Below are 16729 nucleotides of genomic sequence, written 5' to 3'. Positions count from 1 at the left end.
AGAGAAAGAATTTTGAAAGCTGCCGATGTTACTGTTGGTTCTGCTCATAGCAAAGTGTTCTCTCTTCATCAGCATCCAATAATGGATAAAATGGAAAGTCTATTGCTTGAGTGGAGTGATGGGTGTACAAAGCGTGGTGTTCCGTTAAGTTTTTTTATACTTAAGGAGAAATCAGTCAGTCTTTTTAATAAGCTGAAACAGAAAGCACTGGACGATAGTGATGAAAGTGTTGTGAAAGTGGAATTTAAAGGTAGTCATAGGTGGTTTGATGGGTTTCTGAGGTGAGGGCAGCTTCATAGTTTAACGGTTACAGAAGAGAGTGCTTCGGCTGATACTGAAGCTGCCAAAAAGTTCCAGGCAGAACTGAAGAAAATAATTACAGAAGGTGTTATTCGTATAAACAAGTGTTTAACTGCAATTTATTAGTCTTCCCGATTCTGGTAAGTGAAACTACACTGTACATACATTGTTTCTACTTTATATAGGCTGTGTATTTTTATGTGTTATTTGGTATGATTTGGCAGCTTCATAGCTTTAAGGTTACTGGAGAGAGTGTTTCTGCCGAGAGTGCTGCTGTGAGATTTTCGCTGCGCTAGACAGTGCTGCAGAAAAGTACTTCTACTTTATATAGGCTGTGTATTTATCATATCATTCCTGCTTTTACTATATGTTACTGTTATTTTAGGTTTTACGTGTCATTTGGCATGATTTTGTAGGTTATTTTTTGGGTCTGGGAACACTCAAATTTTTCCCATATTAATTGCTTATTCACTTTACGACATTCCGACTTACGAACCGTTTCATAGGAATGCTCTACCTTCGGATAGCGGGGGAAACCTGTACTTGGATAATAAATTTACTTTGAACCTTGAACAATGCAACTAGTCAAATGCTCTCCATAGTACATACATAGAAATTTGTGACATACCGTGTCCTCAAATGGAGTACTAACTTGCCTTCTTCATAAATGGGATCAATGTGCTGAAACCAAGATAGGTCGTCCTTTATTCTGTGTATAATTTATGTTTTTCTTGTGAATACTGCTTATATTATGTTATGTTCCATCGATGCTACCGCAAGTACTGTAAGTACTTCTGTGCACCCATGCATAACATGTACTTGTGCATATGATAATAAATTCAACTTTGAATTTTGATTGCAATCAGTTATAGAGCCTCTAAAGCTGGTGTATTTATACAATAAGTGCATCCCAGGTAAAAGAAAAACACCGCATCATTGATGCAATGACTGCCCTGCTGGAAACGAAGCGGAGGAGAGGACACTGCACTTCTCATAAAGTTTAATGACGGTTGGCAGACCAACATAAGGTGCATTTATGCTACCTATTGACTTAGGGTGGGGAGTAAAGAGACAGGAAGTATATCCAATAAACTCCTCCCCCCCAAATAAACTCAAATAATATCAAAAAGTCTACTACTTTTCAGAAAGTCAAAATGTACTTTTATACATTACGATGGCACTTTGATATCCTAACAAACTTTCCACGTAAAACTGTGTCTGTCCTAACAATCTCAATTTAGCAATTAGATCAAGCAACACACACAAAATGCTGGTGAACGCAGCAGGCCAGGCAGCATCTATAGGAAGAGGTACAGTCGACATTTCGGGCCCAGACCCTTCGCCAGGACTAACTGAAAGAAGAGATAGTAAGAGATTTGAAAGTGGGAGGGGGAGATCCGAAATGATAGGAGAAGACAGGAGGGGGAGGGATGGAGCTAAGAGCTAGAAGGTTGATTGGCAAAAGGGATACAAGGCTGGAGAAGGGAGAGGATCATGGGATGGGAGGCCTAGGGAGAAAGAAAGGGGGAGGGGAGCATTAGAGGAAGATATAGTGAGAGGGACAGAGGGAGAAAAAAGAGATAAAGAAAGGGGGAAAATAAAAAATAATAAATAAATAAGGGATGGGTAGGAAGGGGAGGAGGGGCATTGACAGAAATCTATGTTCATGCCATCAGGTTGGAGGTTACCCAGACGGAATATAAGGTGTTGTTCCTCCAACCTGAGTGTGGCTTTATCTTGACAGTAGAGGAGGCCATGGATGGACATATCAGAATGGGAAAGGGACGTGGAATTAAAATGTGTGGCCACTGGGAGATCCTGCTTTCTCTGGCGTACAGAACGTAGGTGTTCAGCGAAACGGTCTCCCATTGTGCGTCGGGTCTCGCCAATATATAGAAGGCCGCACCGGGAGCACCGGATGCAGTATATCACACCAGCTGACTCACAGGTGAAGTGTCGCCTCACCTGGAAGGTCTGTCTGGGGCCCTGAATGGTGGTGAGGGAGGAAGTGTAAGGGCAGGTGTAGCACTTGTTCCGCTTACAAGGATAAGTGCCGGGGGGGAGATCAGTGGGGAGGGATTAGGGGGACGAATGGACAAGGGAGTCGCATAGGGAGCGATCCCTGCGGAAAGCAGAAAGGGTGGGGAGAGAAAGATGTGGTGGGTTCCTTTTGTAGGTGGCAAAAGTTACGGAGAATTATATGTTGGACCCAGAGGGTGGTGGGGTCGTAGGTGAGTTAAAGGGGAACCCTATCCCTAGTGGGGTGGAGGGAGGATGGGGTGAGAGCAGATGTGCATGAAATGGGAGAGATATGTTTGAGAGCAGAGTTGATGGTGGAGGAAGGAAAGCCCCTTTCTTTAAAAAAAAGACATCTCCTTCGCCCTGGAGTGAAAAGCCTCATCCTGAGAGCAGATGCAGTGAAGATGGAGTAAGTGCGAGAAGGGGATGGCATTTTTGCCAGAGATAGGATGGGAAGAGGAATAGTCCAGGTAACTGTGAGAGTTCATAGTAGGGTTGCCAACTTTCTCACTCCTAAATACGGGACAAAAGTAGCAGTCAAATACGGGACACTTGTGTTTACCCCGAGAAAGACTACCATGACTGTGAAGCCTTGTGCAGGCACCTGTGTGTGTGCATGCGTGTACGTGCCAATTTTTTTCCCTACAAATCAGTTTTGGCTTAATCTTCCCGATTTGGATTTTACTATATATTAGCGTTATTTCAGGTTTTGTGTTATTTGGTATGACTTGGTAGGTTATGTTTTGGGACTGGGAACGCTCAAAATTTTTCCCATATAAATTAACGGTAATTGCTTCTTCGCTTTACACCAATTTGGCTTACGAGAGGTTTCATAGGAACGCTCTAACTTAGCGGGGGAAATACGGGACAAGGGCGGTCCCGTATGGGACAAACCAATTTACCCCAATATATGGGATGACCCGGCTAATACGGGACAGTTGGCAACCCTAGTCCATAGGCTTATAGTAGACACCAGTAGATAAGCTGGCTTCAGAGATAGACAGAAAGATCAAGAAAGGGGAGGGTGGTGTCGGAAATGGACCAGGTAAATTTGAAGGCAGGGTGAAAGTTGGAGGCAAAGTTAATGAAGTCAATATCTTCCTCTGATGCTCCCCCCCCCTTTTCTTTCTCCCTAGGCCTCCCATCCCATGATCCCCTCCCTTCTCCAGCCTTGTATTCCTTTGCCACTCAACTTTCCAGCTCTTAGCTCCATCCCTCTCCTTCCTGTCTTCTCCTATCATTTCCCCCTCCCCCTCCCACTTTCAAATCTCTTACCAGCTCTTCTTTCAGTTAGTCCTGACGAAGGGTCTCGGCCCGAAACGTCAACTGTACCTCTTCCTATAGATGCTGCCCGGCCTGCTGCGTTCCACCAGCACTTTGCGTGTGTTGCTTGAATTTCCAGCATCTGCAGACTTCCTCGTGTTTGCGTTAGCAATTAGATATTTCCTTTGCACCTCATAGGAATTGCATTCAAACAATACATGCTGCATCGTTTCTTTACAAGTGCATTCTCTACACAGCCCATATCATGCATATTAATTCTGAACAAGGAATTATTCAGTCTAGTATATCCAATATATAAACATGAAAATCTAACTTCTTCCTTCCTTTTATACCCATCTGCCGGTTGACTTCTCACTATCTTCTGAATTTTATATAAGTGCTGTCCTTTCTTTTCCATATCCCAACTCTGCTGCCACAGTGATCGAATTGACTTTCTAAATATGGCTTTCACCTCCCCTTTATGTAAAGGAACCACTGCATTTACATCCTTAATTTTAAGTGATGCTTGGCAAGAGTGTCTGCCGCCTTGTTTCCTTCAACTGCAAGAAATGTATACGTACATAAGTCTAGACGCTGCAGCCTCAACAGATGCTGTCCAATCTCAGGAAGAACGTCTGGCCACAATTTGAAATATCTGTTTTAATATATGTCAAAACTGAGAACAAATCAGGCCACACAAGCACATAATCAGGGCATATTTCTTCAACCCATTCCAAGGCTAAAATGATAGTAAGCATCTCAGGTGTGAATTCTGATACTTTGTCTGGTAATCTTTTCTGAAAAGTCATCTGAAACTTTGGAACATAAACAGAAAACACCTGGAAAAACCTGTCACTGGATCTTTTGAACCACCTGTGTAGTTATGTAAGAAGTCATAACATCTGCCTTGAATAAATTGCTGAACTCCCCGTGCCACTGATATACAATCATACAATCGCTCCTCATCTTGATCTTTTCCTGAAAGCCCAAATCAACCACAGGCAAAGGGAAAAACCATGGACGAACAACAGAAAGTCCTTGCAAAGGACTGTGAGAATGGCCAATAGGATCATAGAGGTCTCCCTACCATCCATCAGAAACATTTGTCAGGAGTGCTACGTACGTAGGGCCCTTAGTACTTCAAGGATCCCACTCATCCATCCAACATCCTCTTTGACTTTCTACCAACAGGCAACGGACTCCAATGCATAAAGACAAGAACAGCCAAGATGGGAAAGTTTCTTCCGTCAGGCCATTAAGCGTTTGAACTCCCTGGGGCATTGCATTCAAAATGTCACCAGTTAATTTGTACTGTGCCCTACAATATTTAATTTATGCACTTCGTTTTATTTATGCATAATTCATTTAATTCTTACTTTACTAAGTTATTGTGTGTTATGTGTATGGCTGTGCTTCACACCCTGGTCCAGAGAAACTTGGTCTCTATTGATGGTACACACGTACGTATATAGCTAATTGGCAATAGACTTGACTTGACTTTAAGAGATTTACCATAGAATTTGAGGTCAATTGTTGGTGTAATGTTCCTTTTAGAAAAAATGTAAACCCCTGCCGACGTCCCCATTCCTCTACTTCATTAATACCTACCTGTATTTTCTGAACAGTATAATTTATACTCCTGTCTCTCTTACACATTGCAGGTAATAATATGGGTATGTCTGAGACAACATTTAAGAAAATAATCATAATATTAAAATGATAATATTAAAAAGGAGTGGGCTACATGCTGTGGAGTCCCGTTCTCTATCACATACTCCTTAGGGAGTGTTGTTCCAACCCTAACTTGCATCTTCTTATTACATAAAAAAACACCGACCACCTATTCCTATCTTTTCCAGTTTGAACAGCAACATTTGTGTCCATAAAATATCATAAACTGTCTCTACATTAAAGAGTACTGCTACCAATGATTCTTTATTAACTTGGGCCTTATGAGAGTCAAACTCCAAACTTAACACCGAATCCATGATCATTCTTCTTTTATGAAATCCAGATTGGTATACGGTCAATCTTCCACACTTCCTACAAAATAAGAAAGCAAGCCTTGCTATAACCATTTATTCCATTAACTTACATACAATACATGTGAAGTTAGTGAAATAGGTCTCTAACTAGGATTGATCTTCACCAGGTTCCAATATAGGGGTAACAACCACTAATTTATAGGAAATAGCAAGTTGCCTTTCAATCCATATTGTATTAAAGAATATTGTACATCACATGAGGAGTGTTTGATGGCTCTGGGCTTCTACTCACTGGAGTTCAGAAGAATGGGGATGACCTCATTGAAACCTATTGAATGTTGAAAGTCCTCAATAGCGTGGATGAGGAGAAGATGTTTCCTATGGTGGGAGAGTCTAAGTCCAGAGGACACAGCCTCAGAATAGAATGATGTCATTTCAGAATGGGGGTGAGGAGGAATTTCTTCAGCCAGAGAATGGTGAATCTGTGAAATTCTTTGCCACAAGCAGCTGTGGAGGCCAAGTCTTTATGTATACTTAAGGCAGAGGTTGGTAGCTTCTTGATTGCTCAAGGCATGAAGGGATATGGGGAGAAGGCAGGAGAATGGGGCCGAGAGGGAAAATGGATCAGACATGATGAAATGGTGGAGCAGACTCGATGGGCCAAATGGCCTAATTCTGCTCCTATATCCTATGGTGTTATGGTCTTAAAACCAACATAAGTATTGAATCTAATAACTGTGTAAACACATTATAACAAATACTATCTTTCCCGATGATGTCTGAGCAGTGCTATTAATAGCCCTTTAAAGTTCAGATAATGTAAATTCAACAGCCTTGCAGGAACTGGAATATTTTTTTTTCTCAGCAATCTGAGGATTGCTTGTCAAAAAAGCTGTTTCTCTATAAGTTAGAACATAGAACAGAACAGTACAGGCCCTTCGGCCCACAATGTTGTGCCGACCCTTAAACCCTGCCTCCCGTATAACTCCCCCACCTTAAATTCCTCCATAAACCTGTCTAGTAGACTCTTAAATTTCACTAGTGTATCTGCCTCCACCACTGACTCAAGCAGTGCATTCCACGCACCAACCACTCTCTGAGTGAAAAATCTTCCTCTAATAGCCCCCTTGAACTTCCCACCCTTTACCTTAAAGCCATGTCCTCTTGTATTGAGCAGCGGTGCCCTAGGGAAGAGGTGCTGGCTATCCACTCTATCTATTCCTCTAATTATCTTATACACCTCTATCATATCTCCTCTCATCCTCCTTCTCTCAAGAGAGTAAAGCCCGAGCTGCTTTAATCTCTGCTCATAATCCATACTGTCTAAACTAGGCAGCATCCTGGTAAATCTCCTCTGTACCCTTTCCAGTGCTTCCACATCCTTCCTATAGTGAGGTGACCAAAACGGGACACAGTACTCCAAGTGTGGCCTAACCAGTTTTATAGAGCTGCATCATTACCCCGCGACTCTTAAACTCTATCCCTCGACTTATGAAAGCTAACACCCCATAAGGTTTCTTAACTACCCTATCTACCTGTAAGACAACTTTCAGGGATCTGTGGACATGTAGCCCCAGATCCCTCTGCTCTTCCACACCTCCAAGTATCCTGCCATTTACTTTGTACTCTGCCTTGGAGTAAAGATTTCTCTTCTTTACTTAAATTGGCCAAATTATGTACACTGACATGTTTTGCTAATAATGCTGCTTTTTCAGTCAGTAACTGCAAACTTCTCCCCAGCATATAAAAGCAGCAAGCTTTCTAACCCCCGCCCCCATTTTCTATATCATACCCTAAACATCCCCATCTGCATCTCTTTCCCAATGCTATCACAATACATTTTCTTTGCCCTTCTACTTTGATTATAGTTTGAGCTCTTTCATATTATATGAAAGATGAATAGGAGTAACACTGCTTAACTTCTCTAAAAGCTTTATTCCACTCCTTCAGATCGCTTTTACATTCGTCCATCTACCAGGGATCAGCTTTCATTTTATTATCTCTCAATGTTCCGAGGATTGATTCTTTAGTTATGGAGTAAACCTCCAACAGCACACTGCACTGACTGCAAACCCAGCGCACTTGTCTGCGTCTGCGCGGATACCGGATGAAGGAGGCAATGTGTCATCGAAGAATCCGCCGAAATTTACTGCGCGCTTGCGCGGTAGATGGACTACCGGCAGATGTACGCTTGCGCGGTAGATGGATTACTGGCAGATGTACGCTTGCGCAATTTGCTGGGATTTGCAGTGCAGTTGCTTTGCGCTTGCGTACTCCTGCGTCGGTCTGTCGTTAATAATCTACACGTCGTTGCGTCAAACAACAAACACTGGGTGGTTGAGTGAAGGACAGCCAGTCAGGTTTATTCTGGTTGGTAGGACGAGTTATCTGGTTGTTTTGTCTACATACCGTTTTATTTTTTAAGCGGTCCATCTAGGAGAAAGACAAGATGGCTCAAAAGATAAACGAGGCGCTGGAACACATAGCGGCCGCCGAGAAATGGTAAGCAAATCCATTTTTTTTGTCGGTGAATGTTGGACTATTACTGTCCCTTAGAATTAGAGGCGGTTTTAAGTGCCTCACCTCAACCTGATAGACCCGCAGACGCCGGCCTGGCCACCTCTGTGTGGGCGCGGGGTATTCCTGGGATTTGTAGTCTCTTTGATCAGGTGTCACTCTCAGGGGAGCGAGTTTGCACTACAACTCCCATGATGTTCTGCGAGGAGGCTTGCAAGCCCTTGCCTGCGCCGTCTCTACTAATTGGATGAAGTAGATCGTACGTTCATCTGGTGAGCGCCGCTAGTGTTGCATCTACCACTTTTGGGATGAGCAGGATTGTTGCAATGACCCTCTGTGTATTGGCAAATATAAGCAAAGCTCTCCAACCGGTTTCATAAAAGTTTGCCATAATTGCTCTTGTACGCTTTCTCGATTAATAGTGACAAGGGCCCTGTAAGATCTTTTTTGTTGAGTTCCTACTTTTACCTTAAACAAACGAAATGAAAAAAATTCGACCCCTCGCACTCCTCCATCGCTAAGTGCTTGTTAATGATCTTGTACTTCGGCATCACTGTTCTATGCATATTCTCTTGCATCTTAATTCTCTTACATTCTAAGTTCCTATTGATTTTTTCCATGAAAATATTCGGTGATTAACTTCTGCAAGTATACTCCACAGCCATTTTGGTAGACAAAACTAGTGATTCAATTGCTTCTGGGTAAAACAACGTATACTTGTCTTGAATGCCTTCTTATTTTGAGCTGTTGAACTCTCCGGTTCTGGACATGCCAGAGAATTTTGCATCTATCCTTTCAACCCCATAAGATATTTGTATAGCTCAGTGAGACTGACTTTTCTTCCACTAAAGTAAGTAATATAGAGTTGGGGTTATTTGGTTTCTATCATAAGACATAACTGCCAACCCAGGAATTAACCTGGTGAGCCTAATGTGGGCAGTATGCTATGGTGGTTAAAGATAGCAATATTTTAGATATGAGCCTAGCAGGGTCCTGCAGCATAACAAAACAAGATATCTCTACACAAATTCTCATGACATAAATATCAATGTTTCTTGAGTCATTAAATGTTAATATGCTGGTAGAGTAACCAATCATGTTGAAGGATAACTGACCACCAAGGCTTTCAATTTTTCACCATTTAAGAATAATGTCTATTCATTTTCTCTAACAAGGATGATGTCCTCATTTTTCAAGTTATCTTCATCTGCCCTTTCACCTCCCCAACATCTACATGAAATGTTGCTGCTGGAAAGCGGCATCCATTATCAGGGACATCCCACTATCCAGGCCATGCTGTTATTGATGCTGCTATTACGGAGGTGGTACAGGATCTTCATGGCTCACACCACCAAGTTCAGGAGCAGTTATTATCCCTCAACCATCAGGCTCTAGAACCAGAGAGGATGACTTCACTCAACGTCATTCACTCCATCACTGAACTATTCCCACTACTAACAAACTCACTTTCAAAGACTTCATCTCATGTTCTCGAAATTTATTATTTATTTATTTACTATTATGTTTTCTTTTGTATTTGAACAGTTGTCTTTTACACATTGGTTGTCTGCCTTGTCGGATGCAGTCTTCCATTGACTCTTAGGGTCATTGCACTTACTTGAGTACACCCACAAGAAAACAAATCTCAGGGTTGTTTTTAGTGACAAATGTACTTTGATAATAAATTTTCTTTGAACTTAGCACATCTCCATCTCCTGACACTTGGTTAAGTCTAGTATTTCAGATATCCCAGTTCCCAAATCCCACACCCATTAGTTCATTTTGGATCTCTCCCTCCCCCTCCAACTTTCAAATCCCTTGCTCACTCTTCCTTCAGTTAGTCCTGACGAAGGGTCTCGGCCTGAAATGTCGACTGCACCTCTTCCTACAGATGCTGCCTGGCCTGCTGCGTTCACCAGCAACTTTTAGGTGTGTTGCTTGAATTTCCAGCATCTGCAGAATTCCTGTTGTTCCCATTAGTTCTTAATGGTTTTCCTCATTCTTCCTTCATTTTACCTTTTTTCAGTCAAACATTTACCAATTTACATCTTTCTAGAGTTTGTTTGCCATATTTTTAAATTTGAACAGATGAGGGTGAGTCCTGGGCTGGATCTCTTGCTCACTTAAAGAAGGTGAAGTGTCTTACATAGCCTCTCCTTTCCAGGTGTAGTGACCACTGTTTGGCTTGCCATGCAGGAGGTCACTTGCATATGGCATCTCCTACAGTACTGTACCCATAGTAGCACCTTCACTGTTACTGTTCTTACTGAGTTTGCTGTGTCATGGCGCGACCAAGTGTCCAGAGGTATAACTGGGCAGGCAGGTTTGGCTGGCAGCCAGCCTAGGAGAAGGACAACTCCAATTCCAAACCCAAGTAGATGGGACCAGTTAGAAGGGGTGTAATGACCGGTCCTCTACAGTCACTCCTGAGGACTCTTCTTCCTCCTGGTGTTTGCAAGCAAAGAACCAGCCATCATCACCATCAACAAATTTCGTATCATCTGCAAATCTTGAAATTATTTGTTACACCAGTTCAGATCTTTAATAAATTTCAAAGAGTTTTGGGAATGATAAGGGTTATAATATGAAGAATGTTTGATGGCTCTGGTTCTGTACTTGCTGGAATTTAGATGGATGGGGGGGAAATAATGAAACCTTTTGAATGTTAAAAAGCCTAGACAGACTAGATGTCGAAGTGATGTTTTCAATGGTGGAGGAGTCTAGGACAAGAGGGCACTGCCTCAGGATAGAGGGGCATCCATTTAAAACAAAGATGTGGAGAAAATTCTTTAGCCAGAAGGTGGTGAATTTGTGGAATTTGTTACCACAGGCAGCTGTGGGAGCCAGGTCATGGGGTGTATTTAAGGCAGAGATTGATAGGCTCTTGGTTGGACACGGCATCAAAGATCACGAGGAGGCTGGGGAATGGGGTTGAGGAGGGGCGAGAAAAGGATCAGCTATGATTGAATAGCAGAGCAGACACGATGGGCTGAATGGCCTAATTCTGCTTCTATGTCTTGTAGTCTTATGGAATTGTATCTAGCGTGTCTATTCAATGTAATGTATTTAGTCTAATCCAAATTTGTTTTTGAGCCTGTGAAAATATATTAGTGCAATTTTTAATATTGATTGTTTTAATTCCAGTCTGAAAACCAGCTTTTTAAAATGGAAGCCTGATTATGATGGTGCAGCATCTGAATATGGAAAGGCAGGTAAGGAAAAGTGTCCACTGTGGCAGTAATTCATGGGTTTTCAGATTGAGTTTGTCAGAAACTTGTGTTTTTAATTATTTTACAATGAAAGTTGTGTGTTGTTATTCCTAATAATACGTGTACTTAACTGTAAAATGCTTGATTGTTGAGATCATGATAGTTTAATATAATTTCCAGTACACAAGTGTAAAGGAGAAAGAAATAATTGTTACCCTGGTTACAATGTAGCACAAAAAATCCCAATAAGATAAAGAACGCAATAATAAAAAAAATACAATCTATAAATATACAAGATAGCTTGTATGCATGAATGAAATGAAGGATCTTTATTGTCATTGCATAGTACAATTTGTCATGTACCAATACAGCAAAAATGAGTTTGCAACTCTCGTACTCAATGCTATAAAACAACAAATAAAATAAATAAACAATAAATAAAATCCAGTAACTAGCCAGTACAAACCATGTCCAGCAGTACAAAAGCACAACTCAGATGCATGACAGCCATAAAACCAGTATTAAAAGTGGCAATATAACAATTTATGGATGATGCTTGATCGATTGGTTCAGAGCAATTATAGCTCTGGGGAAAAAGCTATTTTTCAGTCTGGAAGTGCGGGTATAGAAAATCTTATAACGTCTGCCAGATGGAAGAAGTTCAAACAGATGATTGCATGGGTGTGTATTGTCCTTACAGATGCTTGTAGCTTTCCTTAGGCAGCGTGAGCAATAGGTGTCCTCCAGGGCTGGGAGCTGTGTCCTGATGATCTTCTGTGTGCTAGAGACGACCCGCTGAAGTGCTTTCCTATCAGCTGCTGTACAACTGAGATACCACACAGGGATGCAGTATGTTAAGATGCTCTCTATGGTGCAGTGGTAAAAGGTCACCAGCAAATTGATTGTATGTCCATAAAGTGACACTAGGCACGATAGTATCAGAACATAAAGTGGCTAACAGGAAATGATACAGTAGTGGTGGTTGGGCATGTGGAGGGTGGGTTATTGACTGGAGGTGTTGATCAGCCTCACTGCTTGGGGAAAGTAACTGTTTTAGAGTGTGGTGGTGCTGGCGTGGATACTTCCCGATGAGAGCGGGACAAACAGACTATGTTGGGTTGGTGGGGACCTTCATAAGGTTACTGGCCCTTTTCCGGCACCTTTCTGTATATGTGCCATTGCTGGTGGGTAGGCCGGTGCTAGGGATGCGTTGGATAGTTTTGACTGTCCGTTGTAGAGCCTTCCTGTCCATCACAGAGCAGTTTGCGTACTGTGCAGTGATGTAGCACGTTAGGATGGTCTCTATTGCCCATATATAGAATGACATGAGCGAGTATAGATCTCTTCAGTCTCCTCAGAATGTAGAGGCACTGGTGTGTTTTCCTGATTGTGTGGAACCATGAAAGTCTGTGTGAGATGTGTGTTCCCAGGAGTCTGAAACGCCTGCAGTTTCCACTGCTGTGCTGCTGATGTAAAGAGTGGTCTGATGTCAACAATTTAAAATCGACAATTCTGTTAAAACATTTCTATTAAGGATTGTTTAGAATTAAGGGTTATGGGGAAAAGGCAGGTAGGTGGAGATGAGTCCACAGCCATATTTTATTGAATGGCGGAGCAGGCTCGTCGGCCCAGGTGGCCTACTCCTGCTCCTATTTCTTATGTTCTTATGAATTGAAAATCATTTTGTTGTAATAAAACAAGTATTACTTTGTAGTTACTAATCTACATAGAACATAGAAATCTACAACACAGTACAGGCCCTTCGGCCCACAATGTTGTGCTGATCATGTAACCTACTCTAGAAACTGCCTAGAATTTCCCTATCATATAGCCCTCTATTCTTCTAAGCTCCATGTACCTATCTAAGAGTCTCTTAAAAGACCCCACTGTATCCACCACCACCGTTGCTGGCAGCCCATTCCATGCACTCACCACGCTCTGTGTAAGAAAAAAAAATTACCCCCGACATCGCCTCTGTACCTACTTAGATCTAAGCACCTTAAAACTGTGCCCTCTTGTGTTGGCCATTTCACCATTTTCTGTGTGAAAAACTTACCCCGACTTCCCCTCACCTAAAAGCTATGCCTCCTCTAATTTGTATAATTTGCACAAAATGTTCTACTATTCTTTGACAGTTAGTTGCTGGAACTTTTTAAAAATGAAGTTCTGTCTATGAACAAAAGTGCATTGTTGAACCCTAAACTTAGGTGGCCATTTCTACTTCAGCTGCTTTATTTCCTTGAGAACCACACTAATTTAATTAAATGGTGAAAATTGTCTTATTTTAGATTTCTGTTTTTTTTTGTTCAGGATAAATCTATTAGCTGGATTATACATGCCGTAATAAAGCCTGAAAACAGAATTGTACTGCAATTTAAGGATTTTGTGATTGCATCATTATTTTTGTATTTCAGAAGAGTTAATTGATGTATATATTTTATTTCTGAATGACAATAATGCCATGCTGGTTCTCCATAAATTTAAATGACCTAGACCACTAATACTTCAGCTTAAAGTTGGTGTTTGAGTCTGCAAATTTTTCTTGTAAATTTAAGATGACATTGTGTTACGTACCCCATAACTGGGTTGTCAAACCAGCAGAAATGGAGCACTGGTTGGAGTCTGTGATTACTAGGAACTAATAAAGTTTTATTAAAGAAATGAGTAATACAGTACACTAACTGCAAGGATATAAATGTAACAGGTTAACAATGATAGTATACACATATACACAGAAATAGGGTAATAGGAATCAACCAAGCTCCATCGCAGTCTAGGGGTAAAATGATCAGTCTTAAGGTGAACCAGAGTTCAGTTCGGTTTAGTGTAGTTCGAAGTAATCGCTGTTGTTGTACCGTTGGGGGGAGAGAGACAGAGAGAGAGAGAGAGAGATACAGTTGGTTTCAGACAAACCTTTCGATGCCTTCTGATCCCGCTGTGGTCACCGACTGTGACCCCTCTGTTCCAGATGCGATCAGTGAACCCGGCACCCAGGCAAGGGCGGACACACACCAGGTTCCCACCGATTCTACCTTTACACCCTGTGAGCCTCTGACCGATTCCCGCGAATCGGTCCTCCAAACTCCCACCAACCTGTGGGGCACAATGCTCTTTCCAGGGTCTTGTGGCGTGTGTCCTGTGCCTTTGCAAACCCGCTATTTTTATTCTCCCTGATGGGGTATCACCTGTCCATCAAACTTCACACTTCCTATTGTCTCAGCAGGATTTGTTAGTGAACAGTTCAGGTTCAAAGCAAACTGTCTGTGGCAGGCGCCACATACTGAATTGTTTGTGTGTGTGTCTGTCTGTCTGTCTCTGTCTCTCTCTCTCTCTCTCGTTAATCTCTCTCTCTCTCTCTCTCGTTAATCTCTCTCTCTCTCTCTCTCTCTCTCTCTCGTTAATCTCTCTCTCTCTCTCTCTCTCTCGTTAATCTCTCCTCTCATCATTTTGAGTGGTTCTTCGTTATCTCTCATTAGCATCATCCATTCTGCAGCTCTGCTTGGCTTCACACATGATATTTTAAGATGACATTGTTAATATGTGAAAGGAAATATTGTGATGAAAAGCACAACCCAGCATATTTTTGAATTAAGCCACTTAATAATTTGAGATTGTAGGTATACAACATAACATCCTTGCTTAAATATGGAGGCCAATAGTGAGTACCCGACCCATATAATTAAAGCATAATCTCTGTTCATTTCTCCCCTTGCAATAAGCTGTAACATTCTGTAGCTTTCCTAATTATTCCTAGACAGGCTGAAAAACATTAAAATGTGAAGAAGACCATGATGCCTCTTGAAAAATAAATGTGAAATCATTAAACATGAGAGAGTTCAGAAGCTGGCTGCCTCCCATCCTGAAGATTCTTCAGAAGAGGCTGGGAGATTGCTTAAGATTGGCAATGTTTCCTGACCCCAGAGAACTGGCTGGCATCAATTTCTCCCAGTTCAGAAATACAAGAGACTGCAGATGCTGGAACTTGGAGCAAAAAATGAACTGCAGGAGTAACACACAAAATGCTGAAGGAACTCAGCAAGTGGGCTGCATCTATGGAAAGGATTAATCAGTTAATATTTTGGGTAGAGACCCTCTTGATGAAAGGTTTTGGCCCAAAACGTCAACTGTTTATTCCTTTCCATGGACGCTGTCTGACCTGCAGAGTTCCTCCTGCATTTTGTGTGTGTTATTCTGGATTTCCAGCATCTATAGACTCTCTTGTGTTTATGATTAGCTGCTGAAGTAATTTTAGTTAGCCAAAATCTGTGTAGAGGAAAATTGACAGTTGGCATTTTGCATCAAGACCCTTCATGTAGACTTCATTGGCCCAGATAAACGTTCTTGACCTGAAATGTCAACGGTCCATTTCCTATTACAGATGCTGTCTGGCACATTGAGTATCTCCAGAAGCTCATTCTTTTGCTTCAGATTATTCCTGTTTTGTGTCAGTTAAAACTCTTGTCCTATTTGAGATGCATGAGAGGTTGTTTTCCAGGGTTTTGTATTGCTGTGGTGTGTGTTGGGTGGGGGAGGGAGGCTGGATTAAATTACTTGCTTCTATATTTTTTTTAAACTCCTATTCCTCTCCACAAGGTACCTGAATAAAGTAGGATCCTTTTCTTTTTTTCGCATGTAACTCCCTCTTGTATTTATTTTGCTACAGCTATTGCATTTAAAAATGCAAAGCAGTATGATCAAGCTAAGGATGCCTTCCTAAAAGAAGCCGAATCACATCAGAACAACAGAGCGTATCCTTTTGTCACGTTATCAGATAAATGACAGTTCTTCTCTGAAGGAAACCACTTCTTGATTCTTTATCCAGCATATTTTAAACTAATTCTTGCAAATATGCTATGAGGCTGTTTTAGTCAATGAGAAGTTAAGTTGTCAGAAGATGTTATGGATTCTTTTGTCTGGTACATAAGTAGTTGAAATCTTGTGAGGGGACTTCTGCCTTTCCACTGTTAAGTAATTGGGAGGGTTGATTTGTGAGATGTTTTTCTGAGATAGTTTCCTCTGGGTGGAGAACTAGGGGATTGTTCTTGGGAGAAGATTAATATTTTCATTTTTAGAATTATGTAGTCCTGAACAGTGTAGATTGTTATTGAATGTAGTCAAAATTGGGGTAAATAGAATTTTGTGCTCTAAGGAATCGAGGGATAGGAAGGAAAAATTGGAGTTGACTTAGAAGATCAGTTGTGATCTTACTAAATTCTGAATCAGCCTCAGAGGCCATTAGACTTGCTATTTTTCCATATGTTTATATAAAACTGCAGAGAAGAATTATGTAAATATTTGATCGCTTTTCCACTGAAATAGACTACTTCATTATATGTTTTTGAGTGTAGTTGGTTAGATTTTGTATTTATAAAGTTTCAAATTTAGTTTTTAGTTGGTCATCCTTGGGGTTTTTGGTGGTGAGACATTTTACTTACA

General features: G+C 41.4%; 1 protein-coding gene across 1 annotated transcript in view; it reads left to right on the top strand.

Annotated features, from left to right (window-relative positions):
* The first annotated feature begins 7834 nt into the window (after positions 1–7834).
* The window catches only part of napgb (N-ethylmaleimide-sensitive factor attachment protein, gamma b), a 41018-nt gene continuing 32123 nt past the window's right edge, over positions 7835–16729 (top strand). Inside the window, exons 1-3 of the mRNA XM_072258904.1 lie at positions 7835–8069; positions 11229–11296; positions 15957–16041. Coding sequence (XP_072115005.1) covers positions 8017–8069; positions 11229–11296; positions 15957–16041 — 206 coding nt within the window. The 5' untranslated portion in view covers positions 7835–8016. The remainder of the gene's footprint in view (positions 8070–11228; positions 11297–15956; positions 16042–16729) is intronic.

Source organism: Mobula birostris, chromosome 1, assembly GCF_030028105.1.
Source record: "Mobula birostris isolate sMobBir1 chromosome 1, sMobBir1.hap1, whole genome shotgun sequence".
NCBI classification, from domain to species: domain Eukaryota; kingdom Metazoa; phylum Chordata; class Chondrichthyes; order Myliobatiformes; family Myliobatidae; genus Mobula; species Mobula birostris.
This window is presented reverse-complemented; position numbering and strand designations above follow the sequence as displayed.